This window comes from Bicyclus anynana, chromosome 17 (assembly GCF_947172395.1).
Source record: "Bicyclus anynana chromosome 17, ilBicAnyn1.1, whole genome shotgun sequence".
Lineage (NCBI taxonomy): Eukaryota > Metazoa > Arthropoda > Insecta > Lepidoptera > Nymphalidae > Bicyclus > Bicyclus anynana.
In genome coordinates, this window is record NC_069099.1 from 2244108 (window position 1) to 2271194 (window position 27087).

The 27087-nt window shown below is 38.6% G+C and overlaps 1 protein-coding gene across 11 annotated transcripts; it reads left to right on the plus strand.

Moving 5' to 3' along the window:
* The first annotated feature begins 776 nt into the window (after nt 1–776).
* On the plus strand, nt 777–25879 carry LOC112051279 (zinc finger RNA-binding protein). 11 transcript variants are annotated; one of them, XM_052886386.1, is made up of 20 exons: nt 777–937; nt 1127–1278; nt 2848–3023; nt 5454–5586; nt 7867–7957; nt 8648–8774; nt 9498–9753; nt 12319–12614; nt 14735–14854; nt 15595–15669; nt 15751–15942; nt 16660–16745; nt 17886–18144; nt 18495–18618; nt 20216–20310; nt 22076–22171; nt 22654–22806; nt 23711–23806; nt 23979–24087; nt 24611–25879. In XM_052886386.1, exons 1-20 carry the CDS (start codon nt 885–887, stop codon nt 24679–24681), a joined length of 2760 nt encoding a protein of 919 aa, XP_052742346.1. In that variant the 5' UTR covers nt 777–884; the 3' UTR covers nt 24682–25879. The 11 variants fall into 11 exon arrangements, with proteins under 11 accessions (XP_052742346.1, XP_052742349.1, XP_052742356.1 ...); XM_052886389.1 differs by having other exon boundaries at nt 15754–15942; XM_052886396.1 differs by having other exon boundaries at nt 12415–12614.
* The last annotated feature ends 1208 nt before the right edge of the window (nt 25880–27087 follow it).

Here is a 27087-nt window from a genome sequence, read left to right on the forward strand (position 1 = left end):
GAAATTATAACAGCAATATAAAGAGTAATAGTGGTCCACCAAGAGTAAATTAAGTCGACCACGTAAGTAAGTAAGTGTACGTATGTCACTCATTTAAAAATATACTGCTGGATGCTAGTTATGCTAGGATATCCATACAAAGGCCTTTGTCCAGCAATGGACGTCCAGTGATGATGGATGAACCTTGGTTGAGTTTGTTGTAGGCTCTTCTCAGATCAAAGCGCATTTGGAACCCTCGTAACTTTAATTTTAAGTTTTCGACTATTATTACCACCATTAGATTAAATTAAATTATGACACAATCCTGACAGTATTAGTGGTGTTCTGTGATCCTGACATAGATTTACGGTTCGGTACAAGTACCTAATAATTGTATGGATCCTGACTTTTCAAAAGTGCTTGTAAACTCTAAGCATTATTGAAATAAATGCGTTTTGAATTTTTTTTTGATGATGGTGATGATGATGATGATGATGATAATGATGATAATAATACATAAAGAATAATTGAGTAACCTAAACTAAAAATAAAACATGGACTCGAATTAAGAACCTCCTCCTTTATTTGAAGTCGGTTAAAAAGTTTGACACTAAAAATATCAAGTATCAAACGATCAAAGCTTGATCAAAGGCATAGCTTTAGAAAACAAATCTAGAAAGCTCCTACTAGAACCTCAGACGAATACTTTGACTAAAACTCTTCAAATTGATAATGAACGCATCGTAAATACATTTCCGGTTCCGCTTGATTGTCATCTAATTTATTTTGTCTATGCATTTTGGTGGACGCCATATTTCTTTTCCATCAAAGACAAAACGCCGGTCTTTTATTTCACGTTTTCCGCCCAGAAGTGTGTGTATAGTTTCTACGCGGAAAATTGGTAAATGATGGCAGCAAACAATTATTTTGGGTTCACCCATGGAGGAACCCAGTACGGGTAAGACGTTTGGCGTATTTTTTCATGTAATTCAGCTTTGGAAGTGTCTGTGAGCAAAGATGATCTGATACGCAGCCTTGTGCTCGCTTTTCTATGTAATCAAAATGGCGTCTGTACTGTATTGATCGCGATATTTTGGCTGGAAAAGCGCCGTGGTGGGTGAGTAATAAGGTTTTGGTGATGTTTTAGTGCGGCGACGGCCAGTGCGGCTTACGGCGGCCAGACAGGGTACGCCGTGGCGCCAGCTGCGACCGCCGCGACGTACGGGACCCAGCGCGCCGCAGCCACAGGCTACGACACTGCGTACCAAGCCGCGGCCGCCACGCAAGGTAATCTCCACGGTACGACTACTTAGTTAATAATTAATTGTATTTTGACGCTTTACCACGACAACATAAACAACAACATCCAACAACGTTATCAGTCTTCTGTGAGTCACAGGAAGAAATCGATAGGTACTTTACGTTTCGCCGAACACGCAGTTTTTACTGGCTGAATATTGATGAAATATTACACCATATCAGCCAAAACAACTACAATGCAGTAAAGCTGTGTCAGCATACATATTATGTCATTGAGCTATTGTTTCACGTGGGCAAACACTATGTATTATACATAGGTGTCTAGATGGATGACATAAATTGAGTTAGGAATTAAATATCCTGTATTGATTCCACGATAACTAAATTTGATGTTGACAGTCCACCTTGGTAGTTGGTACTTACCCGAAACACTGAATTTATTGTGATGGCAATCTTATAACAGGTTTTTTAGGGATCTCCTAATTCCTGATTTATTTAGGTAAAGATACTGAACATTGCTTTCTCTCAATCTGAGACTTTTATGAGGTAAACTTGACAATTTGTTTTGACACTAAGACCTTAAAATTAAAGATTTTATAGTATAGATATGTCACTTGCGTGTCAAAACTGAGGCAGTAAAAATGTGGCTAATTGTCTTAATTTAATATTGTTGCATTGCAAAAAACGAGAATAATTTAAACAAATAATACCTAATTGATTTTGTACTCATGTCTCTATACTAATAGCATTAACAACTGAGTCTTAGGGCCATAAATCATTTCTCTATATCTATCTCGCTTGCACTTATGGGTCTTATGGAGCCGTCTAGTGAAGGGTGTAACAATGAAAGACATATTATCGATAAGTAAAGTTTATTATCGTATCTTGTTCACAAAATTAAAAAAATTAACAATATTTGATTTAATATAATACATATTTCATATTATATAATTATTAACTAAATAAAATTAATCTTCATCTGAGTCTTCATCATCAGAATCTTCGTCTTCTGCCAAATTTATTATATATTAGTATCCATAGTGCGCAACGAGTAACACATGAATGTATTTATTTAATTGCAGTAAACACATTTATAGCAAAAAAAATACGCAATGCAATTACATTAGAAACCGACCAATCAGAATCGTCCAAATCATTATTGACTCATCATTAGCACGTGCGCAGGTAGCCGTTTATCGATAATTAGGGTGCGCAGGTAGGCGCGCTGCACATTCCTATCTTTTTTGACTTTTATGACCGGACGACTCAGATGATAATGCGCATACTATAGAACTACAGCAAGTTATATATTAGAAAGGGTATCCAAAGCTGCTCTTACTAGCTAGCTGATAATAGGATCTTACCAAATTTGGCAGCAGGGAGAACAACACGAGCTGAGATCGACGATCAAATTCGATTGTCAAGGAATTCCTTAACCCTACATCCTGTAGTCACAAGTCCAGGACTCTGCTCGGCGTTTTTCTCTCTACCACACGATGGACCTGGGACCTAAATGAATCCATGGAATGCCAAGATATTGGTCTCTAATAATAGTAGAATATATAGTGTATTTGCCTGAATTACTATTTTGAAATGATATGTCGGCAGCGGCCCACGCTCACGCCCACGCGGCTGCAGCTGCGGCGTCGGCTTACGACGCCAGCAAGAGCGCCTACTACCAGCAGGCGGCGGCGGCCTACCCCACGGCGGCGCCGCCGCAGCCCCAGCCCGCTTACGACACTACGGCCAAGCCGGCCTACTCCACACCCGCCACATATGCTCAGGTACGAAACCTCTTATTAGATAACCTACACTGTTCTGAGCAATGCTACATCATGGCAGATCTAGACACTATCTAAAATATCCAAATTTGAGAAAGATCCTTGTTCTTAGTCATAATCCTTATTATTTTTGAGACATTTTTCAGTGTTATAGGTTCTAATATATAAATGCCACTATCTGTAACCATGTGAGAGGACTTCTTTTTGAGTGTTGTCACAAAACACTATTTGAAGATAGTGTAATGTCATGGTATGGTAGAGCAGCAATAGGAAATTTGTCTGTCTGTTTTGAAATAAGGCCACATGTTTTGCTCTAGTATTCCTTATTGCCATTAAATCATACTTGCAATATTTTTTTTAATTTATTCAGTTTGAATCACAAATTTTTTTGTCATTAAAATCTTAATGTATAAATTCGAAAAGTTTAAAACCGCTTCATATACAAAGCTGAAATTTGGCAAGGAGGTAGTTTATAGTTAGTAAGTATCTACTAAGAATTAAAGAGGTCTAAGAGCGAACGATGTCGCGGGCGTCCGCTAGTGTTTAATAAATGCTTGAAAATTCAATCTGTATTTTTAACTGTATTTTTACTGTACTGTCTGTATTTTTTTAAGTAATTAATAACATTGCTTTTGGTCTGTCTGAAATGTATTACTCAGTTTTGGTGACCAGTAAAATGACATTTGTGATATCATGATAAGTGTGTGACCACTTATCACACAAAAATAATGATGTTTTGAATGCTTAGTGTGTAACTTGCAGTAAATAAAAATATTTCCTATTATGTATGAAGGTAAATGACAGACTAATTTGGAATATAACAATGGATATCAAATATCAATAATAAAACAGGAAATCTATTATTAAATTATTTAAGTTATTCAGAAAGAAATTGTTTTATAATGAAATCTAGCTTCTTTGTGTTTTGTTTAATGAGATTACAGTGTAAATGGGTTAAGAGGCTTTAGATGTTATGCAATACAAGTGTAGGTTATAGCAAATGAGGTTTTTAAATATGTAATAGAGAAATTCAAACCATTTGCTTATAAATTTATAATATTGTTTATGTCAAGGATGAATTGTGAATCTCTAAATGTTCATTAAAATGAAGCCAGTTTCAAGCATTTGTTTAAACTAATTCAAACAACTATTTTTCTTCATTGTAATATGATAGAAGTCTTTTAAATAGATTTTATTTTTAAATATATACTCTTAGTTGATTATTTTCTTCCTCATTTGGATTAATACAGTAAATATAAACATTCTTGTGGTTTTAATTTGGCTAAGCCCCTTGTGTTTTATTGTTTAATTTGGGTTATTGCATTCAAAACAGCCAAGTGAACAAACCATAAACACAATTACTGCACATAATCACAATTTTATTGTTGTTTTGTTATACTTATTTCTAAAATTTTATGTGAACGAGACTGCCCAAACTTTATAAAAAAGATATTCAGCATTGTATTTTATTATTATGCTCTACTTGATACACTTATTATTTTTCAAATTAGCCTGTAGATAACATTCTTATAAAACAACATGCCTAAGTTACATTGTAAACTTCTTTAATTTTCCATTGCACATATAATTTTTCATGTTATAATGTATTGAATGTATTGGGCATTCTCTTCATGGTTGTCTTAGAATATAAATTTTAATAGACATTCCTCAATATACATATAGACAGTATTTCAAATAATAATAGTTATGTAATCCAAATAATCATTATGATTTCCTATTCCATACAAAATTTAAACTAAATTCCCCACATGTGAATTAAGTAATCCTGGGCCGATTGAGATTTTCTTAATTGGTCCAGGTCTGGCTGGTGGGAGGCTTTGGCCGTGGCAAGTTAACACCCTACTGGCAAAGTCGTACCGCCAAGCGATTTAGCGTTCCGGTATGATGCCGTGTAGAAACCGAAAAGAGTTTGGATTTTCATCCTCCTCCTAACAAGTTAGCCCGCTTCCATCTTAGATTGCATCATCACTTAATCAGGTGAGATTGTAGTCAAGGGCTAACTTGTAAAGTATAAAAAAAAAGTAAAGAACTAAAATGAACGAATGCATTTTTCATTGGTATTTTTAGGGCTTTTGTTGTATTATTTGTATAATTTAACATTTTATTTGGTGGATATATTAAAAACACCTGATTTTATTGAATATTTTTTATTTAGTGTCGAATAGTAGTTATTTATTGTCATGTTGACGGTTGAGGCAGATTAAAAAAATCCTCACACAGAACCTATTTTCACAAGTGGGGAATGTTGCGGAATTCAGTTATTATTCCCCTGATATATAGGGAAATTCCCCAAAAATTGGCAACACTGTCTACTGTTGAGTTGAGTAATGTCTATTGTTGATATTGGCCATAGTGTCGTAGTGTGGTGTAGTGCAATAGTATTAATGCGCGGGTGGTGGTGGCATAACTAAGCAGTATGGGCAGGGCGGCGCGCGCGGCAGCGGCGGCGCCAAGCCGGCCTACGGCAGCGTGTACACCGCCACCACGGCCGCCGCCTCCTACCCCAGCCAGCCCTACACCGCGCCCGCCGCGCAGCCTGCCAAGCGTGAGTGCACCGTCTACACCACCCCCAACACACACACACAAGTCCTCAGACCAATTATTGTATAAGACCTGCCTCGCTAGACGTTAATTTTCTGTCAAAGTATATGATCAACGATCTAATGCGATTATAAAAACTGTCTCTATAGAATCGATGTCAAATAGTTGTAATCGTGTTCGTCGTTTAAAGAGCTCCGTAAAAATACCTTTTTATGTAATTGAATTGTGCAAAAAACGGAAAAAAACTTCAAGTTTAGTATAAGATTTATACCAAATCTAAGCTCGTTTTCCTCAGAAAATGACAGACAAATTTGTTGGTGACTATGAGTGCGATACAGGTCCTTCTATAATTGGTCTGAGCACAAGTCCTACTTCTTCTTAGAGTGCCTCTCCGTTACTGAAGGTCTGCGGTCAGCTTTCTAAACTTTTCCTTGTCCATGGCTAGGCGGAAAAGTTCTTCGACTGTCCTTATGCCAGTCCACTCCCTTATATTTCATAGCCAGGACTTCTTTCTTCTACCTACACCTCTTTTGCCTGCTAAGTAAGTCCTACTTACTGCCAATTTATTTCTCCTTCTTCAATCTTCATCATTATCAACCCATATTCGGCTCACTGCAGAGCTTGAGTTGTCTCTTAGAATGAGAGGGGCTAGGCCAATAGCCCACCACGCTGGCCCAATGCAGATTGGCAAATTTCACACGCAAAGAATTAAGAAAATCTGGTATGCAGATTTCCTTACAATGTTTTTCCTTCAATGTTTGAGACATGTTATATTTAATTTCTTAAAATGCACACAACTAAAAGGTTGGAGGTGCATGCCCCGGACCAGATTCAAACACATACCCTCCTGAATTAGAGGCAGAGGTTATATCCACTGGGCTATCACGGCTCATCTGATGTTAAATGATGATGCAGTCTTAGATAGAAGCGAGTTTACTCAGAGGAGTTACAAATTTATTCCATTCAACACTAATTCAACAATTCATAAAAGTAACCATGTATTTCTTTATAATATCATGTAAGTAATGTATAATATCAGAAAACTTGTGTAGCTAAATTTTAATAAGCTATTCTTGATATAATAGATATATACAGGGTGCTCGGGAGTATTTCCCATAACTTTAAGGTGTTGACCATTCCACTTGTAGGAGCCAAACTGCATAAATATATATATATATTTTTTAAATAAAAACCTTTCATGTTTTCATACAAAGTAATTCGAATAATTCCAACTATCCATGTAACACACGCCTTTATCCATCCTTGCATTTTAAAATACGTAAACCTTCTGTAAGGATACGTATAAAGGACACATTTTAAGATCATTTTACAAAAGAAATATTATTTACTGTGAAAATATTAATTTTAGAACTCATGTTCCTTAAATTTTTTTTATTAATTTCGGTAAAGAATATAACCCAAAAGTTATAGGACATCCTGAGCACCCTGTATATATATATATTTCATTTAATATTCATTCAGAATAAATATTGTTAACGTATCATTTATTTGAATGTATATTATATATATTATATTATATAAAAATGGATGTTAAATTTTATCCTGTTGTGTATTAATGTTTTGTAGTACAGATTCGATTGTAAACTATATTGGGAGATCTAAAACTATTAATAATTTAATTATCCTTTCTACAGTATATTAAGACTACTGGAAAGTATTGTTATTGGTTTACTTTTGAACTTTATTGAGTTGATTGTCCAGTCGAATATGTACTAATGTCACCCTTATTTGTTTATTATACTCATAGTATGCTATAGTGAAATGCTTGGGCTTTAAAACATGTAACCTTTGGATTACAGTTACAGTTTATGAAAAAATATATTGCATAATACTTAGCTGATAATGAGAAAAAAAATAATAATTCGATATGATAGATTTTTGCTTAAAAATGTAATTTTTTAATTATTTTTTATTCTTGTAGTAAATAAACGTGCACTATGGGGAGATTTAAATATAGCTCTTCTTGGATAGACATGATTTTAGTATGAAACCTGAAAAACATTTTATTTGAATATCAATATTTTAGATATTCTTATAGTAATCTAACAATGAACCAAATAATGAATAATACATCAAATAATTTCATTGACTGTAACTAAAGTCCCAGCCGATATACCAAGTGTTTCACTATATATATAAAAAAATATACGCGATTTCGCCATAATATTGAAAGTATCTATCCATAGAGTCACACTCTCACATTAGTGTCTGTAAATGAGTGATAAGCTCTGAGAGCTGAAGGCGATCTCGCGATTTGTTGTAGAGACGGCTAACAGGGGCAACTCTGCTTATGATACAGCTCTCTACAACGCCGCGAGCATGTATGTGGCGCAGCAGAAAACTGGCGGCGGAGGGTGAGTTTCACGACACCTTCAACACAATTGTAGCTTGGCAAATTCGTTCGTGACACTCCCGATTGCCCCCGCGCGCACGACTTCATACCCGCGCTGCCCTCCCGTCGCCCGCATATCATGGGAGTGTCATCAACGGACTTGCCGAGCTGTACTTTTGACCACATACTACTTAATAGCTTACAATTTTGTACCCTGGATAACACAAAAACGCCCCATAGTAAATACAACACTATGATGACGTTCACGAGTTCGTATTATAGATTTGTAATTAGAAACCAAATCACAATTAACTTTTTATTGTACGTGTTTATACTTCATAATGAACAAGATTTTTTATCGTTTTAGCAGTCTCATTTTACTAACACTCTGATAAACTTTGTTAATTTTTATGTATTGAATTGAATTAGTTTTTTAGAAATTAGAAAAACAAAAAAAAATGCTGACACAAACGTCATTATTCCAGGTAAATTCAAAGCTCTTGAAGGTTTCTGAAAATCTTAAATTCTAACTTGTTCATCACTTGGTCCCAAGGCTCCTGCTAGCATTGTTATTGTGTTATGAGATATGTTTACTCCTAAAAACTAGCTGAATATTATCACAACTGAATAGATTGAAAATAATTTAGATTTATCTTAATTTACATTGATGTAGGGACACAGAGTTAATGTGCGTTTAATATGTTCCACAAAGCAGCGGATGGAAGAACTACAACAAGAGCGGCGTAGGCGCCACCCCGCAGCGGCGACCGAAGCCGCAGCCGAAGGCGCAGCAGTTGCACTACTGCGACGTGTGTCGCATCTCCTGCGCCGGCCCACAGGTACCATGACTTCTATACATATTATTTACTAGCAGACGCCGCGTGGTTCACGTTCCCGTAGGAATATGGGGATAAAATACTGCCTAGTGCACTCGATAGTGTACCAACAGTGAAAGAATTTTTCAAATTATTTCAGAGCCTATTCAATGCAAACAAACTCAGACTATTTAGATGAGGACCTGCCGTTACTTTTCTGTCAAAGTATATGATCAACGATCTAATGCAATTAAAATAACTGTCTATAGAATTGACGTTTCATAGTTGTGATTGTTAACGGTTAAAGTGCTCCGTAAAAAATACCTTTTTGATGTATGATAGAATGATGTAAAAAACTGGCAAAACTTCTAGTTTAGTATTACATATACGTATACCAAAATATATAAGATTGTTTTCCTCAAAAAATTACAGACAATTTTGTTAGTGAATTTTTTTCTCACGAGGTTATTATGTTGTTGACCATTAAAAAAGGGGTAACAATGACTAGCAGTTCGTTTCTTTCTCAACGAAAATTATTTTAGTTGTTCAATAACAATTCGATGAAATAGAGAGAGCGATGTTTGTTACCGTAAAATTGTAAATACCGTTAAATTATAATCTATCACGTAATTGTAAACCGCAACTACAATTACAATTTCATGTGTTACTATTCGGTAGATTGAAAGGATTTTTTGAATAGAATGGTGACATATACATGATATAGTAGTGACGCGTGCGTGTGCGCAGACGTACAAGGAGCACCTGGAGGGGCAGAAGCACAAGAAGAAGGAGGCGGCCGTGAAGGTGGCGGCGGCGGGCGGCGCGGCGGGCGCGCGCGCGTGCGGCGCGTCGGCGCTGCGCTGCGAGCTGTGCGACGTCACGTGCACGGGCGCCGACGCCTACGCGGCGCACGTGCGCGGCATCAAGCACCAGAAGGTGGTCAAGCTGCACACCATGCTGGGCAAGCCCATCCCCTCCACCGAGCCCACCAAGCTGACGCCGGGTGAGTACACATACATACATCTTACATCATATCATGCATAAACGCACTGCATACCCTGAGAATTTATTACGAACCTGTATAGAGTATTTTTTTTATTTTGTACTATTTGTACGTACAGTGCCTACCCTAGTTAACTACCCTGTGCACGTAACTGCATACAGACATTTCTCACTACTACAGTTTCAAATTCTCTAATACTAAATTTTCAGCTCAAAGTGTTGCAAACAATGAACTGGTTTTCAAGCTTTTGTAAAGTAAGAAAACATTGTTTCAGCTGATATTTAAACTATAAATACATTTTAATTTAACTATATCAGAATTTATTGCTTTAGTTCAAAATTCCACAAAATCAAAAGAAAAAATTTGCAAACACTACACAATAAACACAACATATTATGATGTAATTACAAAGTATTATTTCTATCCGTATTACTTATTATAATTCATTTAGGGTTAGATATTAACAAAAGCATGTTCAGTGTTCATGTATGTAGTATTATTTATCATTTACATAATATTAAACTTTTTTTATATGCTTTTATTTCACGCTTGACAAAATACATTACTATAAATTATATTTTACACATAGTATAACATCACCATATAATGTTGACATTTACAGATTTTGAGATTATTTTTTCAGATGATTTTAGAAACAATTGTTACATGTATTGAGTAGATAGTTGATATGATAATTGTAATGTAAATAAAATTGATGTACTGTAGTCATATTGGTATATACAAATTAGGATTCCTATTCCTAATTTGATGTTATGCGTCTTCTTACATTTTGTTCACACTGATATGTTCTCCATATTTATTTTAAATTGACAGATTATTAAATAATTAAACAAAATACAAAGTGAAAGTTTCGAACGTTGGACAAGTCTTTTGTTATATAATCAAGCTGTTCGGCAAATCATTTCAAAGCTATTAAAAAGTTCAATATGAATTTTAAAATTCATTTCAAATCTTTGTTCTATGAATTCAAGAAGGCAGTTTAAAGAAGAGAGAATAATCTATTATTGACAGTGTATACTAGGACAACAAAAATGAGAATTAGATAGCTTTTTAATTTCTTCTCATATTGGGTATAGATGGAATTTTTTTTTCAACTCTACATCTACACAAAAAGAATAATAATAAAACCTATATATACCTGTGATTTAGTGTTAAAATAGCAGTAGAATAGATAGAGATAAGTTGCTCCATCAATGTTGACAGATTAATGAATAATAGTATAAGGGACAGTTTCAGCACCTTTTAATGAGTGTCAGATAGTCAGTCTTAGCGAGTAGTCTTACCGAATGTGTTATCACTTTCTTGCTTTATGTGAAATGACGATGACAAAACTTGTGAATAAGCTATCAACACTTATCAAAAGGTGATGAAACTTGCCCTAGGTTACTAGGTGTACCAAATGGACAAATGATAGATATGGAGAACATATTAGGAATGCGCGATGTGCCGAGCCCCCGTACGCCACAGCATCATATCTGTATTGCGCGGCTTTTGTTGCTAAGTCAAATTTTCTCCCCGTACTTGCTTGCTGACACTCGGTACAGATATGGAGTGTGTATTGCGACGGCCTAATCTCTTATACGAACCGGTGTTTTTTGTATACGAAAAAATATATCTATACTTACAATCAAACATAGAAAGAACTTCCTCTATTTTGGATGTCAGATAAAAAGAAAGACCAAGTCGCATTTAGTAACCTCAGTAACTTTAATTTTACATAATGTAACTTTAGTTTTCGACTTATCTTATCACCATGTAAAGTAAGCCTACTTGAAATAAATTCAAAAAACATTTTTTTTCTTGACAATTTATAAGAATAACATTGTTGTGTAAACAAAAAGGTTTGAAAAGGATATGTTCATAAAAATTGCTTTCTTTTGGTCAACTTTTATAGATGTTGTTTAAAAGTATATGCAAAATGATTAATTATTATTAGAAGATTAATGAACATCATTCTTGTACTCTGACACAAAATTATGTATACATATATTTTTAAAATACTGTAACTTTTCCAACTTCTTTAGAGTCATAAAATATGTAGAAAAAGGCCAACACAGAAAGCATAACAATCAGGGGTGTGCACTCAAATTATTTAAACAAAAAATATTAATTTTGCTCTTTTTTGTGAATTTAGCTCAATATTATAAAATTAACAAGTATCTAAACATGTTTGTCTGTTTATATAAAATGACACCAATGTTATTTCGCGTTTCATTACAGAAAAATTCATGCCAAAAGTAAAAATTAAAAATAATGTCCACATGGTTTATTTTTTGTATGTTAAACATGACCTCGTGAAATCAGCGCTACTTTCCTCAATCCAAGTAATGAAATTTTCGAGTTAGCTACTTAGTACATTTTCGATATAGATATTTTTGACTTAAAATACTGTATTCATAGATTTTTCTGAATCGCCCAACTGTCAGCCCCAAATTTGAATATGACGAAAACATGCACGCCCCTGATTCAATGTGCGACATGAAAAAAAAATAAAGCAAAATAGTATGACGTGAGAGAAAATTTGCACTTTTCCCGTCCCGCCAGCCAAAAAGACTGTGGCGGGCGCGCCCAAGGTGTCGTTCGTGGCGTCGGGCGGTCTCAGCACGGTGGGCGCGAGCTCTAGCGTGCCGCGGCCCGCAGACAAGGAGGACGAGAAGGTGGAGGAGGAGGACGAGCCCGAGGTGCAGCCGGTGGGGCAGGACTACATCGAGGAGATCCGCGGCGACGACGGCAAGGCGCTCAGCTTCAACTGCAAGCTGTGCGACTGCAAGTTCAACGACCCCAACGCCAAGGAGATGCACATGAAGGGCCGCCGCCACCGCCTGCAGTACAAGAAGAAGGTAACTCACTGTCGCCTCGCGCTTACGTGCTCCGATGATCCCAGAGTTAGTGGACATTTTGATAATTGAGTAGAAAACTTATCCTGTATTTCTCCTATGATACTCTAGTACCGAACTAGAGACGTGACATAAAATAATCTCTCCTATGATACTCTAGTAAATAACTAGAGTCGTGACAAAATAATCTTTCATAAGATACTCTAGTACCGAACTAGAGACGTGACATAAAATAATCTCTCCTATGATACTCTAGTACAGAACTAGAGACGTGACATAAAATAATCTCTCCTATGATACTCTAGTAAATAACTAGAGTCGTGACAAAATAATCTTTCATAAGATACTCTAGTACCGAACTAGAGACGTGACATAAAATAATCTCTCCTATGATACTCTAGTAAATAACTAGAGTCGTGACAAAATAATCTTTCATAAGATACTCTAGTACCGAACTAGAGACGTGACATAAAATAATCTCTCCTATGATACTCTAGTAAATAACTAGAGTCGTGACAAAATAATCTTTCATAAGATACTCTAGTACCGAACTAGAGTTGTGACATAAAATAATCTCTCCTATGATACTCTAGTAAATAACTAGAGTCGTGACAAAATAATCTTTCATAAGATGCTCTAGTACAGAACTAGAGACGTGACATAAAATAATCTCTCCTATGATACTCTAGTAAATAACTAGAGTCGTGACAAAATAATCTTTCATAAGATACTCTAGTACAGAACTAGAGACGTGACATAAAATAATCTCTCCTTTGACACTCTAGTACAGAACTAGAGACGTGACTTAAAATAATCTCTTCTACGATACTTTAGTAAATAACTAGAGACGTGACGTAAAATAATCTCTCCTATGATACTCTAGTACAGAACTAGAGACGTGACTTAAAATAATCTCTCCTATTATACTCTAGTACAGAACTAGAGTTGTGACATAAAATAATCCCTCCTAAGATACTCTAGTAAATAACTAGAGTCGTGACAAAATAATCTTTCATAAGATACTCTAGTACCGAACTAGAGTTGTGACATAAAATAATCTCTCCTATGATACTCTAGTAAATAACTAGAGTCGTGACAAAATAATCTTTCATAAGATACTCTAGTACCGAACTAGAGTTGTGACATAAAATAATCTCTCCTATGATACTCTAGTAAATAACTAGAGTCGTGACAAAATAATCTTTCATAAGATGCTCTAGTACAGAACTAGAGACGTGACATAAAATAATCTCTCCTATGATACTCTAGTAAATAACTAGAGTCGTGACAAAATAATCTTTCATAAGATACTCTAGTACAGAACTAGAGACGTGACATAAAATAATCTCTCCTTTGACACTCTAGTACAGAACTAGAGACGTGACTTAAAATAATCTCTTCTACGATACTTTAGTAAATAACTAGAGACGAGACGTAAAATAATCTCTCCTATGATACTCTAGTACAGAACTAGAGACGTGACTTAAAATAATCTCTCCTATTATACTCTAGTACAGAACTAGAGTTGTGACATAAAATAATCCCTCCTAAGATACTCTAGTAAATAACTAGAGTTGTGCGTTATCATTTACGTATGTGCTTTGAAGTATAGAGATTCATACAAAAAATAATTATAGTGATTAAGGCTCTAGTTATTCTTTATTACTTTTTTTTTTTTTTTTTTAATAGATCTGATTTCATCAAAATTTACGCAGACTTTGAATACTTTTAGCTACTGCGTTTTATATAAATTTGGTAGCTCAGATCAAAAGATAATTAGTAAAGCTTACTTTTCGATGTTAATTGACATAATCGCAAAATTACTCATAAAAAGTATATGTCTTTTAACGAACACTGGTTTCTTAGAAGTAGAAATAGGCATTTTGCGAAAGAACTTACAGAACAACTTACTTGACCCGATCCATATATTTTGATAAATCATCCAATGATTACTTAGTAAAAGGTTTGAGGTGCTCGTCGAGCCTGGTGGCCTCGCGCCGCCAAGAGATCCGAGTGCCGAATGATTACAACTTCACATGAGGATGATGAAAATGAAAAAAGTAACAAACAAGAAAAGTTTTACAATGTTTGAGGTTTTAGATGGACTGGCTACTCGTTCCCAGGTGCAACCGGACCTCGAGGTGAAGGTGAAGCCGTCGATGCACCAGCGCAAGCTGGCTGAGGCGAAGGCGCAGCGCATGCTGGTGCGCGACGAGCTGTGGGCGCGGCGCCGCATGCACGAGGTAACCGTGGCCTGCAGGAACTGAGCTTGGCAAATTTCGTTCAAAAAATTGGCGTTCGTAACACTCCCGATGGTTCGCGCGGGCCGGGCGGGGGTAGCGATGCACCGCTCGCACGACTTCATACCCCGCGCAGTCCTTCCCTCTGTCCCATGCCCACTCCTTCACACACGCGCAGGCCTTTCTCCCCGTCGCCCGCATATCATGGGAGTGTCATCAACGAACGTGCCAAGCTATGGACTCATAATAATGTTTCAAGAACAAGTAAAGAAAAAGACATCGTGTATAGTAGTGGAATCCAAAATATCTCTTGCTTATGTTGTTGTTGTTACAAAAGAAAGCAATATTTTGCAGGCCGCCGCTATACGTCGATACGTGTTTTTGTATTCACGAGATATATTGATGGATCCAAGTTCTTAATTATTATAAATCTTGCCTGATGTACGTTTTGGCCTAAAGTGCCAAGTGGCACTCGCCCCTAGATTATGTTTGTTCAATACTAGCAGTTGGCAGTGTGTTTTCCTAACAGTAAAAGAATTTTTCAAATCGGTTCAGTAGTTTAGGAGCAATAAAAACAAACAAACAATCAAACTGTTTCTCTTTATAATATTTGTATAGATTCGTCTTAAACATCACGAGTTGCAAGTATCAGGAACTTAGGGTGGGAAGACTTGTAGACCTTCAACAGTTTGAATGACAAAAAGACTACGTAAACATTATAATAATATTTGTATTATTGTCAGGCCGGCGAGGATGACGAGCGAGCGTACTGGGAGGGCGCCGATTGGTGGCGCGGCCCCCACCACCACCACCATCACGTAAGTGTTGTGACAGAACCAATCGGTGCTCAGTGCCATTCTTATCTGTACATGACGGTAAAACATCGTTCACTTACTCAGCAGGGCATGGGCATGGGCTACGGGCCCGTGGGGCGGCGGCCGGAGACGTCGGACGACCGGCACGTGCTCGCCAAGCACGCGGAGATCTACCCGCCGGAGCAGCAGCTGCAGGAGATCCAGCGCGCCGTGTCGCACACGGAGAAGGCGCTCAAGTCGCTGTCCGACGCGCTGGCCGACCACGCGCGCCCCAAGGCGAGTACCACACTTGACAGCACAGTCGTCTTGTTTTTGACGGAAAGTTTTAGCACGCGATACCCTTTGTAGTGTTTTTTTTTTATTTTCGTATGACCATTCTTGTTGCGTTGATACGTTGTAGCCTACTTGACGAAGTTAAGTGCGTATGAATTTGGATAGCTGAATGAACTAACTTTTGCCGCGGTAATGGACGATACATATTTGGACATTATAGTGCATTGTGACTAGAACCGGATTGCTGTGGCCTGCAGACGGGTGACACATTGAGACACACCATTTTCGACCTCTACATATCACACAAAACCTACTCTTCATTTAGTCAGTCAGCTAGAGCCAACCAACCTAGGTCACGACCTTTTGACCGTAAGTAGTTCACTTCATGGCCTAACGATCTAACCAATACTTGAAGGTTCTCGATTCGCGGTGTAGCGCCGTATTTCGAGCGCCCGTCTTCCCCGTTGGGGCATCTGATGGGCCCGTGCACCCACTTGTGGGGGAGCCGAAAGTTTGCCCACACATATGGCGCAGCCAGAAATATCTCTTTTATTGCACAAAAAGATGGGACTGGGACTACACCGCTGCCATGGGTCGATATAATGTCTATTTCTTTTCACGAGATATATTTTCGGTCGCTTGCTAGGCATACAGATGTTGCTATTATTTGAATTATAATAGTAAAAGAATAGTAATTGAAATTGATCAATTTCATTACAGAATCAAGCTGGCAAGGCTGTGATTAAAACTGAAGATAAGAAAGATGATAAACCGGAGGGAAAAGAAGACGGTCGCGACAACCAGCTGTAAGTGTCCAGCGTGGTGATGTTTGCCCTCAGATACTCCTGCAGTAGAGAGCTTGCTCTTTGTGAATATACTCAAAATGTTAAATATGACGGGGAATAACTAAATTTCACTTCTGATAACGGAGAAGGATGGCAGATACACAAAGTAACACTATCAATCATTATCGGATCGACCGCTTAACTTGCTACTACAGTTCTACCCTCTAACTACACTATTGATCAGTTATAGCGCTATTACTATCAGATGTAAACCAGAATTAACTATCGTAGCAGAGAGTCGAGCGAGCGAAATCACGGGCTGGCAACCGCTAGTAGCAGGATCAAAGGATCATTGATCACTTTACAATATGTGAATGCTCTCCTTCTCCGCTCGTATTGGCTCCCAGCTGAGTGACTAACAAAGCAATGGCCGGCCTACATGGACAACTCACCCACAAAACTTCTTCACACTATCACTATTTAACAAATGGAAGACGACTATCGATTTCAAGAACGCGATTACAACTGAACTGCTTAACTAGTAGACTACATTGGGGGCAGGGGGCTTCTCGTACGCGCCATTTGGAGTCATGTGATCAACCTTTTACAGTCTTATTTATTTAAACAGTAAATAATTAAATCCCAATTACTTGAAAACTCACTCGCCGACATTTATAGCTAAGTAATAATTGGCGCGCTATCTTTCCAATATGTAATTGGACTGTAACTTTTATTATTCAATTGGGAATAGTTTATCACTCCAATGTATTAATTTGCATAAACATGTGTTGTAGTTATATATACAGGTGGGGGTATTTGGGTTGGTTTAACATTTAGGTTGGTGGGTATAGTAATAAGGATGCTCCAGGGTGTGTAGCCAAGCTACATAATTCTTTTTCTTTAAACGTAAACGCTTCGATAAGTAACAAAATGGGTGTGACATATTCGATTGAATGTCATTTCCATTTATTTTTTAGTTTTCGAAGCGTTTGTAGTATGAAAGTTAGATACAACATGGCAACAGACCCTTAAGCATCCTTATTACCTTACCCACCAACCTGAATATTAAATTAACTCAAATTAGGCCCAGGGTATATGGAAAAGAAAGTGATGTGTAGTAATGAATTGGTGGTGAGTGAACACAACGTGTGTCGTGGGCAGGTTCTCGTTCGTGGGCGAGGGCGAGGCGGCGCCCGCGAGCGGCGACGGCGCGGGCGCGGGCGGCGCGGGAGGTGCGCCCGTGGGCGGGCCCGGCGTGCGCGCGCTCAAGGGCGTGATGCGCGTGGGGCTGCTGGCCAAGGGGCTGCTGCTGCGCGGCGACCGCGACGTGCGCCTCGTGGTGCTGTGCCACGACCGCCCCACCGTCACGCTGCTCAAGCGCGTCGCCAACGACCTGCCGCACCACCTCAACAAGGTCAAGGTGAGTGCGCGGACGACAGGCAACACCGCAGTACCCACAGTTCATGACCAAGTCTCATCACTGGCAATACGCACTGTTCGAATACTATCGTCGTGGACTTATGAATGAAAAGATAACGGGGATTTTCCAATCGCTGACCAGCCAAGTTGATTTGGCGGCTTACCTCTTTCTCGAAATTAGACTCACCTAACTAGACTGTGTATCTTGCGTAGTTAGGTACTCGTCTTCAATAAAATCTATGATACAACTAATCATAAATCATCGTAACATACATTTGTTATGTGTATGTTTACATAATTTCCAAGGAATACTTGAATATTTGCCATATTCGCATTGTCGCTCGTTCGCAGGGACCCAACGAAGACGCGAAGTACAAAGTGGAGCTGCAGCCGGCGGAGGGCGCCGTGCAGGTGTCGGACGGGACCGTCAACGTGGTCGTGAGCCTCACGTCCGCCGTCATGCGCGAGCCCGCAGGTACGTCGTGCGGCTCGTCCGTCCGCCCCGCACCGGACCGACCCGCGACCGATTCTCGACACGCCCACTTCCGTGACTCTTGTATATCTGTATACACTCTATACCCTTGGTGACGCGCGGTTTTGTCTAGCTGACGCGATGGCACTGCTCGCTGACGTTTGATCACTCTATTGATTGAATATAGGGACTGTTTTAGTGTTCTTTTGTTTAGAGTGATTGGCTGAAACCTGTACTTGAGTGCAGTGTCTATTCCAAAATGTGTCATTTTGTATGAAAGTTGTGAAGTAAAATTATAACTAACCCACCCGTTAGTCTGAGACTGATTTTAGTTAAGATGGAAGTGCGCTAACTTTGTAAGTATTTGAAATCCATGATAATATTTTTTTCACCGTTATGTTAAATAGTTATCCATTATGAACCTCAATATAATTAGTTAGTGGTACGCAGCGATACGCGTCAGCGTCCAGTGTGGAGTGATCACTTACATAAAACTGCGCAGTCCGTTTGCTGTCGAATCGATAATATTGTTTGAAATGGGTTGTCGAAATCGTCCAGTCCCACGAGCGCTCTCACGAACTCTCAGAACAAACTATCTATTATAATTAATATAATTTATATTTGTCTTTATCTTTATATATTCTAATGCTGTCTGTTTTCTCACCAGTAAAGATAATTTGTTCAAAGTTGACCGCCCGGCGCCGCCGGGCACATTTGTGTTGAATGCTTATTTTTAGGTGTGAGTAGGATAAGCAAAGCGGCGAGAAGAAAAGGATTTTTGATCATCCGGCGTATACCACGTGCGCCGACGCGCGCTGGTATACTGTCTTGTACTGAAACGGAGCAAACATCCCGAAGATCCCATTGATTTTGACCGACCATAAGTTTAACTAGACGAGGCCCGAAATTAGGATGAATTAAAAGATTGAATGCGACCCGCCAGCGTGCGTTGGCGGGTCGGAGCACGTGCGCGATACTCGACCGAGTACGCACGACACTCGTACCGTACTCGCGAGCGCACGCGCCCTAGGGATGATCGATATTAGAAGAACATCGATGTTAACATAAAATCAAAAGTATCGATGTACGATAAATATCGAATGTTTTTGGAAACAAATAAATTGTATATTATATTTATGAAAAGTTTTGATTATTAGATAAATGCACTCTTACCGAGACATCTAGAAGTCACAAAAATAATAAGAAAAAATTAACATTCCCAGTATTTTTTAGGGACACTTTGTAAAAAAACTTGATAGTCATCTGCTAATGACTATGCAATATTTAGTGGTAGCTGGTGCACATACTGCACGCTAGACCGCGCCCAGAAGAATTGACGTTTCGATATTTTATTCAAGTAACATCGTATTTCGATGATATCAAAGTCAAATCATCGATGTTTTATAGTTAAATATCGATGTTTATTCAACATCGATGAATATCGGTCATCCCTAACACGCCCAAAACGCGCGCGGGTCGCGGCCGTCAGTGGTGCCGGCAAGCCGACGCCGCGACACGCCGCGTTCTGCGTCTCCCCCATGTTTGCCCCGTTTTCGTCGATGTGTTGATGGTCAAACACCCTTTGTATTGTTGTCGCTAGAGGGCGGCGACATAAAGCGAGACGACAAGGACGTGCTACCGCGGCAGAAGTGTTTGGACGCGTTGGCCGCCCTTCGGCACGCCAAGTGGTTCCAGGTACATTCGCCCACATTACGCAACGTGTGCGCACTCCCCACACGACCGACACTACCCGCCCACGTTTGTTTGCGCTTTGAATCGAAATTTTTGTTCATTCTTGTTACTTTCCGAATCGAATCACCGACCGCTTCGATCGAAGTCGCTGCGAGCTTCGACACTTGGAACATTATATTTCGTTCACTGTTTTTTGTATTACCACATTACAATGTCGATTGCGAGATCGATCGCTGGTCAGAATCGCAAGATTTTGCTTAAAAAAAAAAAAGAATAAACAAAACTAAGATCCCGCCAGTGCGCGTCGCCACCACGACGCTACGGACCCAGTTTGTCTGCCCCAGTGGGAGTGCGCACGTATTTTTAGTCACATGTTTATTATTTTTGTTTTACCATTTTAAAGTAGAGTTTATTTTAGTTTTATAAAATAATGTGATTGTCGTTAATAAGTTTCCGCTCCCTTGAACATGTGGCTACGAGTGCTGGTCCTAGGAACGGAGCTGCGTTTCCTCGCACTTTGATAGCCGCTGGGAGAACTTGTGTGGCGTGGCTGCTTCAATTGATCTTGTTAGATTAGATAGGGATTTCATTAAACCACAGGCTGTTCAGTATGTGTTACAGCAGGCCAGACGGAAACAGCTGGCGTGTGAACGATATAAAACAATCCCACCATGTTCTGTAGGTGATGAGATGTAGACAGTAAGAAAGAACAATAAAATATACATTAATCTATAGGAAAATTTTGCTTAGAAACCAATTAGAAATTGCCACTTTTATGTTTTATAGTTTTATATTTGACGAAGGTTTATTTTATGTTGATTTTCACAAGCTAGTGTTTGGCCTGTCGTAATACAAAAAAATAGTTTACAGATATTGTTATATATTGATAGATAAAATTTTTCAAAATACACATATGAAAATCCCCTTCTCCAAGCTACGCCGTAGGATAAGGAAAGGAAACGCAGTAGATCCTAATAAGTGGCTTTTAAACGGGCTATATATTGCATGTAATTCTTGTTGGGCTATATTGGGTTTTCTTCACGGAGTTACAGTAGAGATGGAAACTTAACAGCTATAATGAATAGAAATTGCCAAAAAATAGACTAGCCCATTTATTAGCGCTTTGACTCTTGTGGCGGTTCACGTCAGTGTCCCCGTCACTGTCACTGTCACTGTCACTGTCACTAGCTAGGCAGTGCTGCCGCCCGGCCACTTGAACGCGACTAACTGCATTCAGTTATACTTCTGTACCTTAATGTCATTTTGTTGAAAAAACTAATAAAACTCCTACACTAGGTTTAATCAATATAAACCAGTCTCAAAATTTTATCTAAAAGATCCAGACATTAATAGTAATGTACAAAGATCATGAAAATTTCTTTCGAAAGTTTAGCGCATTTTACAAAATTCAGTAAAACAGAAAAATTAAATAAAACAGAGAAATTAAAACATCATAATTTGTAATAATGATACAAAATATAAAAAGTAACGATTATGTTCTTTTTTATTTAATTTAATAGCTGAACTGCTTATTGGCTTGTTGCAAATATTTACACCCTAAAATATTCAAGCTGAAAATGCTTACAGAGTAAGAAAGTAAGAGTTCAATAAAGCTTTAAAATGAGGTCACATTGAATAAAGGAATGTGTAATAAGTCGACTGTGCAAGTGTGGTTTAGCCGCGTTCGTAGTAGCGTGCGGCGGCGGCAGTGGGCAGAGAGGTAGAGGTGGCGAGGTGGGGCGGGTGCGAGTGACGCTTGTGTGCGCAGGCTAGGGCGGCCAGCCTGCAGTCGTGCGTCATCATCATCCGCATCATGCGCGACCTGTGCCGCCGCATTCCCAACTGGACGCCGCTCAACCCATATGTGAGTATATTAATTTTATATTTGTAAACCAATATTATATTATGTAAGTACTTTCTTTGTTACGATGTAACTCAAAAACTACTCAACCAATTTTACTACATATTGCTCAGCTCAGTTGTTTGTTAGGCAGCGTAGGTACCGTCACGCTGCCTAACAAACAAACACGTTGTAATTATTGTTTATCATTAAACTGTTTAATGTAGGCATAGAGAACATGTCGGGCAGGGAAGGTGAGTGTTGATGCATTCTAAAGGGATCCCTTAAATCTACTCCCAAGATCACACGTCCTGGGACCTGCTCGAGGTGTTTCCTCTGTCACAAAAAAATGGTACAAAACTGTCGCGCCGTCACGTCACACTACATCTTAACCAAGTAACATGGGCTATATTTGATCCCGTGGGAACGGAATTACGCACGTAAAACCGTAAAGCGTCAGTTAGTAAAATATAGTAATTTGGTAATGACATAGTGCGATGACACAGGCGATGGAGCTGCTGGTGTCGGGGGTGATGCAGTCGGCGAGCGGCGCGCTGTCGCCGGGCGAGGCGCTGCGCCGCGTCATGGAGGCGCTGGCGGGCGGGCTCATCCTGGAGCACGGGCCTGGCCTGCGCGACCCTTGCGAGAAGGAGCTGGTGGTGAGTCCTGCTGCTTCTAGTGATCCAACAACCTCGAGTCCTTTAGCTTTTTTTAAGCCTCTTGTTTGTTTTTAGGCCCATTAAAGGCTAAAAGACCAAATAACTCTATTAGCTTCGAGTCTAATTCTATTGGGGAGTGTTCGTTTTTAGAACTTCGAGCCCTAATATAAGACTACCTTTTTGAAAAGGCTCGCGTCTTTTCATAAAGCCTGAAAGCCTAAACGGAAGCTGAAAGCCCTGAGCTCTCTCTGAGTTTAGACTTTTTTTATTGTGAAAAAAAGTACCCACCTTTATTATGGATGAGAATGTATGTTGTGTGATGTCATTCAAATCCAATATTGCAGACTTAAGTTTTTTATGCACCCCTACAATATGGGTATTTAATGAATGGGCTTGCTGAGAGTAACTCGAAAAATAATGTGACGTCACTCTAAATCCCATATGGCGGATTTTTTTTTTTAATTTTGAGTTTTGAGTCTGTTTTTGTCATTCCTGCAATTATATACAAGATATCGATTTTGAAAGAAATCGGTGCAGAAATAAGAAATTTTAATTTAGCGGACTTTTTAACATTTTGAGTTTGGAATCAGTTTTCGCCATTCATGCAATGCCTAGATATCGATTTTGAATCAAAATGGCAGCCTTTTTAAATTTTGAGTTCAGAATCTATTTTCAATGTTCTCCAGTCATTATCAGAATCAAGAGATATAAAATGGGTGCATTCCGTAAATCACTCAGATCTGTATTAATGGACTTGTAGATTTTTATGTAAGGAAAATTATTTAAAATATTTCGGTCCATTATAAGATTATGGAAATTCTCACATATTGTGCAGCTTTCTCGTTCAAAGAATGGTAGTGGTGAACTGTTCAAAAAGTTCATAGAAAGTGTTTATAATTTCCAGGACGCGCTGGGCAACATGCCGGCGCAGAAACGTGAGGACTTGACCGCGTCCGCGCAGCAGTTCCTGCGACAGATCGCCTTCAGACAAATAAATAAGGTATGGATGATTGTTTGTAGGCTTCATTTGGTCTACGAGGAATAGTTGTGTGCAATTTCAAAATTTAGGTCAAGCAATAATGACTGTGAGACAAATTATGTCAATTAGATTGAATTACTGTATGTCGTGAAGTACGAAACCCAAGGACTCATGTGTTCGTTGCTTGCGGCAGGTGCTGGACATGGAGCCGCTGCCGAAGGTGAAGCACGCGTCGGGCGGCTGGAAGTTCCCGCGCAAGCGCAGGCGCTCCAACACCGACGCCGACCAGGACACGCACAACGGTGAGTGTGCTGTGTGTGTTGTGATGTGTTGTGACTTGTGTGACGTCAGCCGCTGCCGGAGGTGAAGCACGCGTCGGGTGGCTGGAAGTTCCCGCGCAAGCGCAGGCGCTCCAACACCGACGCCGACCAGGACACGCACAACGGTGAGTGTGCTGTGATGTGTTGTGACTTGTGTGACGTCACCCGCTGCCGGAGGTGAAGCACGCGTCGGCGGCTGAAAGTTGGAGTGTTGTCATCTTTCTGTAATTGTTTGCTAAACGGTTCTGCCCATGACACACACCTCCTGTGTTACTCGAAGTAATGTAACAAATGTCTCTGTTGCGGTAACGTTGTCACCCAAAAGTCGCCAAAAGTAAAATAAAGTTCTGTACTGTGACCAAATCACTAGTTGTATTACACTGTGATTAACATGAAGCGCGGCAAAATTGCGCGCGTTTTTTTTTTATCGTGCGCATATCTATGGCAATTTTTTTTTTAAAAAATTAGCTTCAGCATGTAATCAATTTATTTACTTCATTACCAGGTGACGGCAAGGTGGTCAAGACGGAAGAGAAGGCCGACGTGTCCGAGATCAACTCGAACGCGAAGAAGTAGCGCCGCCATACACGCCCTCTGCAACTTGAGATAGGTCTGCGCACACCGGGGGACTCATCGGCCGACCGATAGCTAGTGAAGCATTCAACTCTGTACACTCATTTCGGGATAGTAAACGTATTCAATTTTCAAAAAGATTACTCTTTCTCAAACTGTAACATTTCTTTCACTTTACTGTGTTTCCGAAGAGAATGCTTGCTTGGTCACGGTTTAATTTTTATATATTTTTTAATATTATTATTTTGAGGAAAATATTTGTAGAGCTGTCCCTCGTCTGCGCAGACCTTTAATATTATATAATATTTTATTATTTTCCAAAAAATATTTTGTAAGATATACGAGATTGCGTATGAAGTCATCAGCAAGTGAGTGACGCACCTCGACACGCAGCGCGCGCCACGCGTCCGATATATTTTGTGTACCGCGTTTTGTCACGCAGTGTTGTATAAATATTATTTTTGTGGCATTGATTGATCTGTCCAAAAAAACTACATTATACTATTATTGAGAAAAAAAAATAATTATAGTCCAAAAGTTAGGAGGTAGTATTTTAAAAATTAGTGAGTAATAGATTACGCGTTGTAATGTAATTTAATAGTCTCTATTAGTTTAAGGGGAAGATTTGACAGGGGAGCGAACCGTTCGCTCGCATTAGCTGAAGATTGGCTCGACAGACGGATATAGATAAGTTTTGTATGTTTAGGGTCGCAGTATTTTTGACTTCAAATATTAGTTCCTCTACCGGCGACCGAAGCCGCGACGCTTCCGCTGTACAATGTTACTGTTTTATTTACACTGACTTTACTTTTAAGTGAAGCGGTACTGATGTACCGCAGTAGAACAGGATATGTTCCTTGAATACATATTTTATTTCTACCTGCTAAACTTAGTTGGATATATTTTGAGTTTCTCGTCGACTTGATCATGTGAATTGAAAACATGTCTTCAGACAGTTTGGAACATAAAATTAATGTCTTAAATTTAGTTCACGTTAATTCAAAATTAACAGTTGTGTGATGTTATATTTATTAGATATTTAGGATCCCAAACTAATATAAGATTCTTAAAGATAGTTTAAATATAAATGATCTTTTTGTCGTTTTTCCAAATGAGGAAAATTAATTTTTGTATTTATCATATATATGAAACGACTACTTTTGAATATTATAAATGTCAATAAAGAATAAATACAAAATTTGATTGTTTATTCTTTCGGTAAAAACCCTTGAAGATAGCCTCAATACAATACTTGCTTCGGCTTGTTACAGAATCCTTAGATGATTAATTGAACTAGTATGTAAGTAGTAAAGGATCCGAATACAAGACTACCATCACCAGCAACCTGTTCGTATCATTTTAGACTTTTTACCAATAAACCCTCGAGTTACAGAGAATAACCTTGAGCGAAGTCCCGGACTTGTGGCCGTTGTATGTTGGCTTAAAGACGTCTTTTGAAACTAGTTAACACTCTCCTTCTCCACTCAAGTCATTCTTCCTGCCTATCCCAAATTATTCCATGGATCGAACGTCACGACAAGAATGAGCTAGTCCCTTATATAGCCCGCACTCTCCCACAACTCCCCACCTAACTCACTGATCATTTCGTACTATCTCGGCTCGTGAAATGAAGCATTCGCGCCGATACACGCTTGACTTGGCGGAGTAAGCTGGTGAAGTGAATGCAATAACGATAACAGAAATGAAACAAGTCGAAAAACTAATATTGAACGAGGCTTCTAAGATGCTGCCACCTGCATGTACAAGCATAGTGAAACTGTTTATTATTTTAAACTGCCAGTAGATGGCGTTCGTAGAGAACTTTGAAACGATCCCTTTTTGTACACTACAAGAATGAATTGCATAAATAACACTCGGATTGTGCTAAATGATAGTTTTGATTCAAATCATTGTACAGGTAGCAGACGTCAGCGTGATATTTAGTTTGCACAAATCTTCCGGGAAGAATTATAGTTATTATTATTATTAGTTAATTATTTTTATAATTAATTATTATATTATTAGCATTAAAGTAACTCAACAACCTCCCTCAAAGTGAAAGGCCATTTAAATCGGTTCAGAGATTAGCCAGGACAAACATACAATAAAATAAAAATTTAACTTTAAATCATAGTCTAGGTCTAGCTCGAGGAGCCGCTTTTATGATCGAACATTGCGATACACAGAAACAACTACGTAGTCGAGCCTGGAGAATGGAATGTACCTGGAATAGATTGATTCAATAATCAAACACACATCTGGCAGTTTGTATATAATTTATTATTTATCCATTACAATGATTTCTTTGTACAGCGATGTTGTGTTCAATAAAATAAAATGCAATATGTGAGTTTGTAAATAAATAAAAGGATCAAAAGTTTTCAACAACGTTTGCATGAAATGAATAAA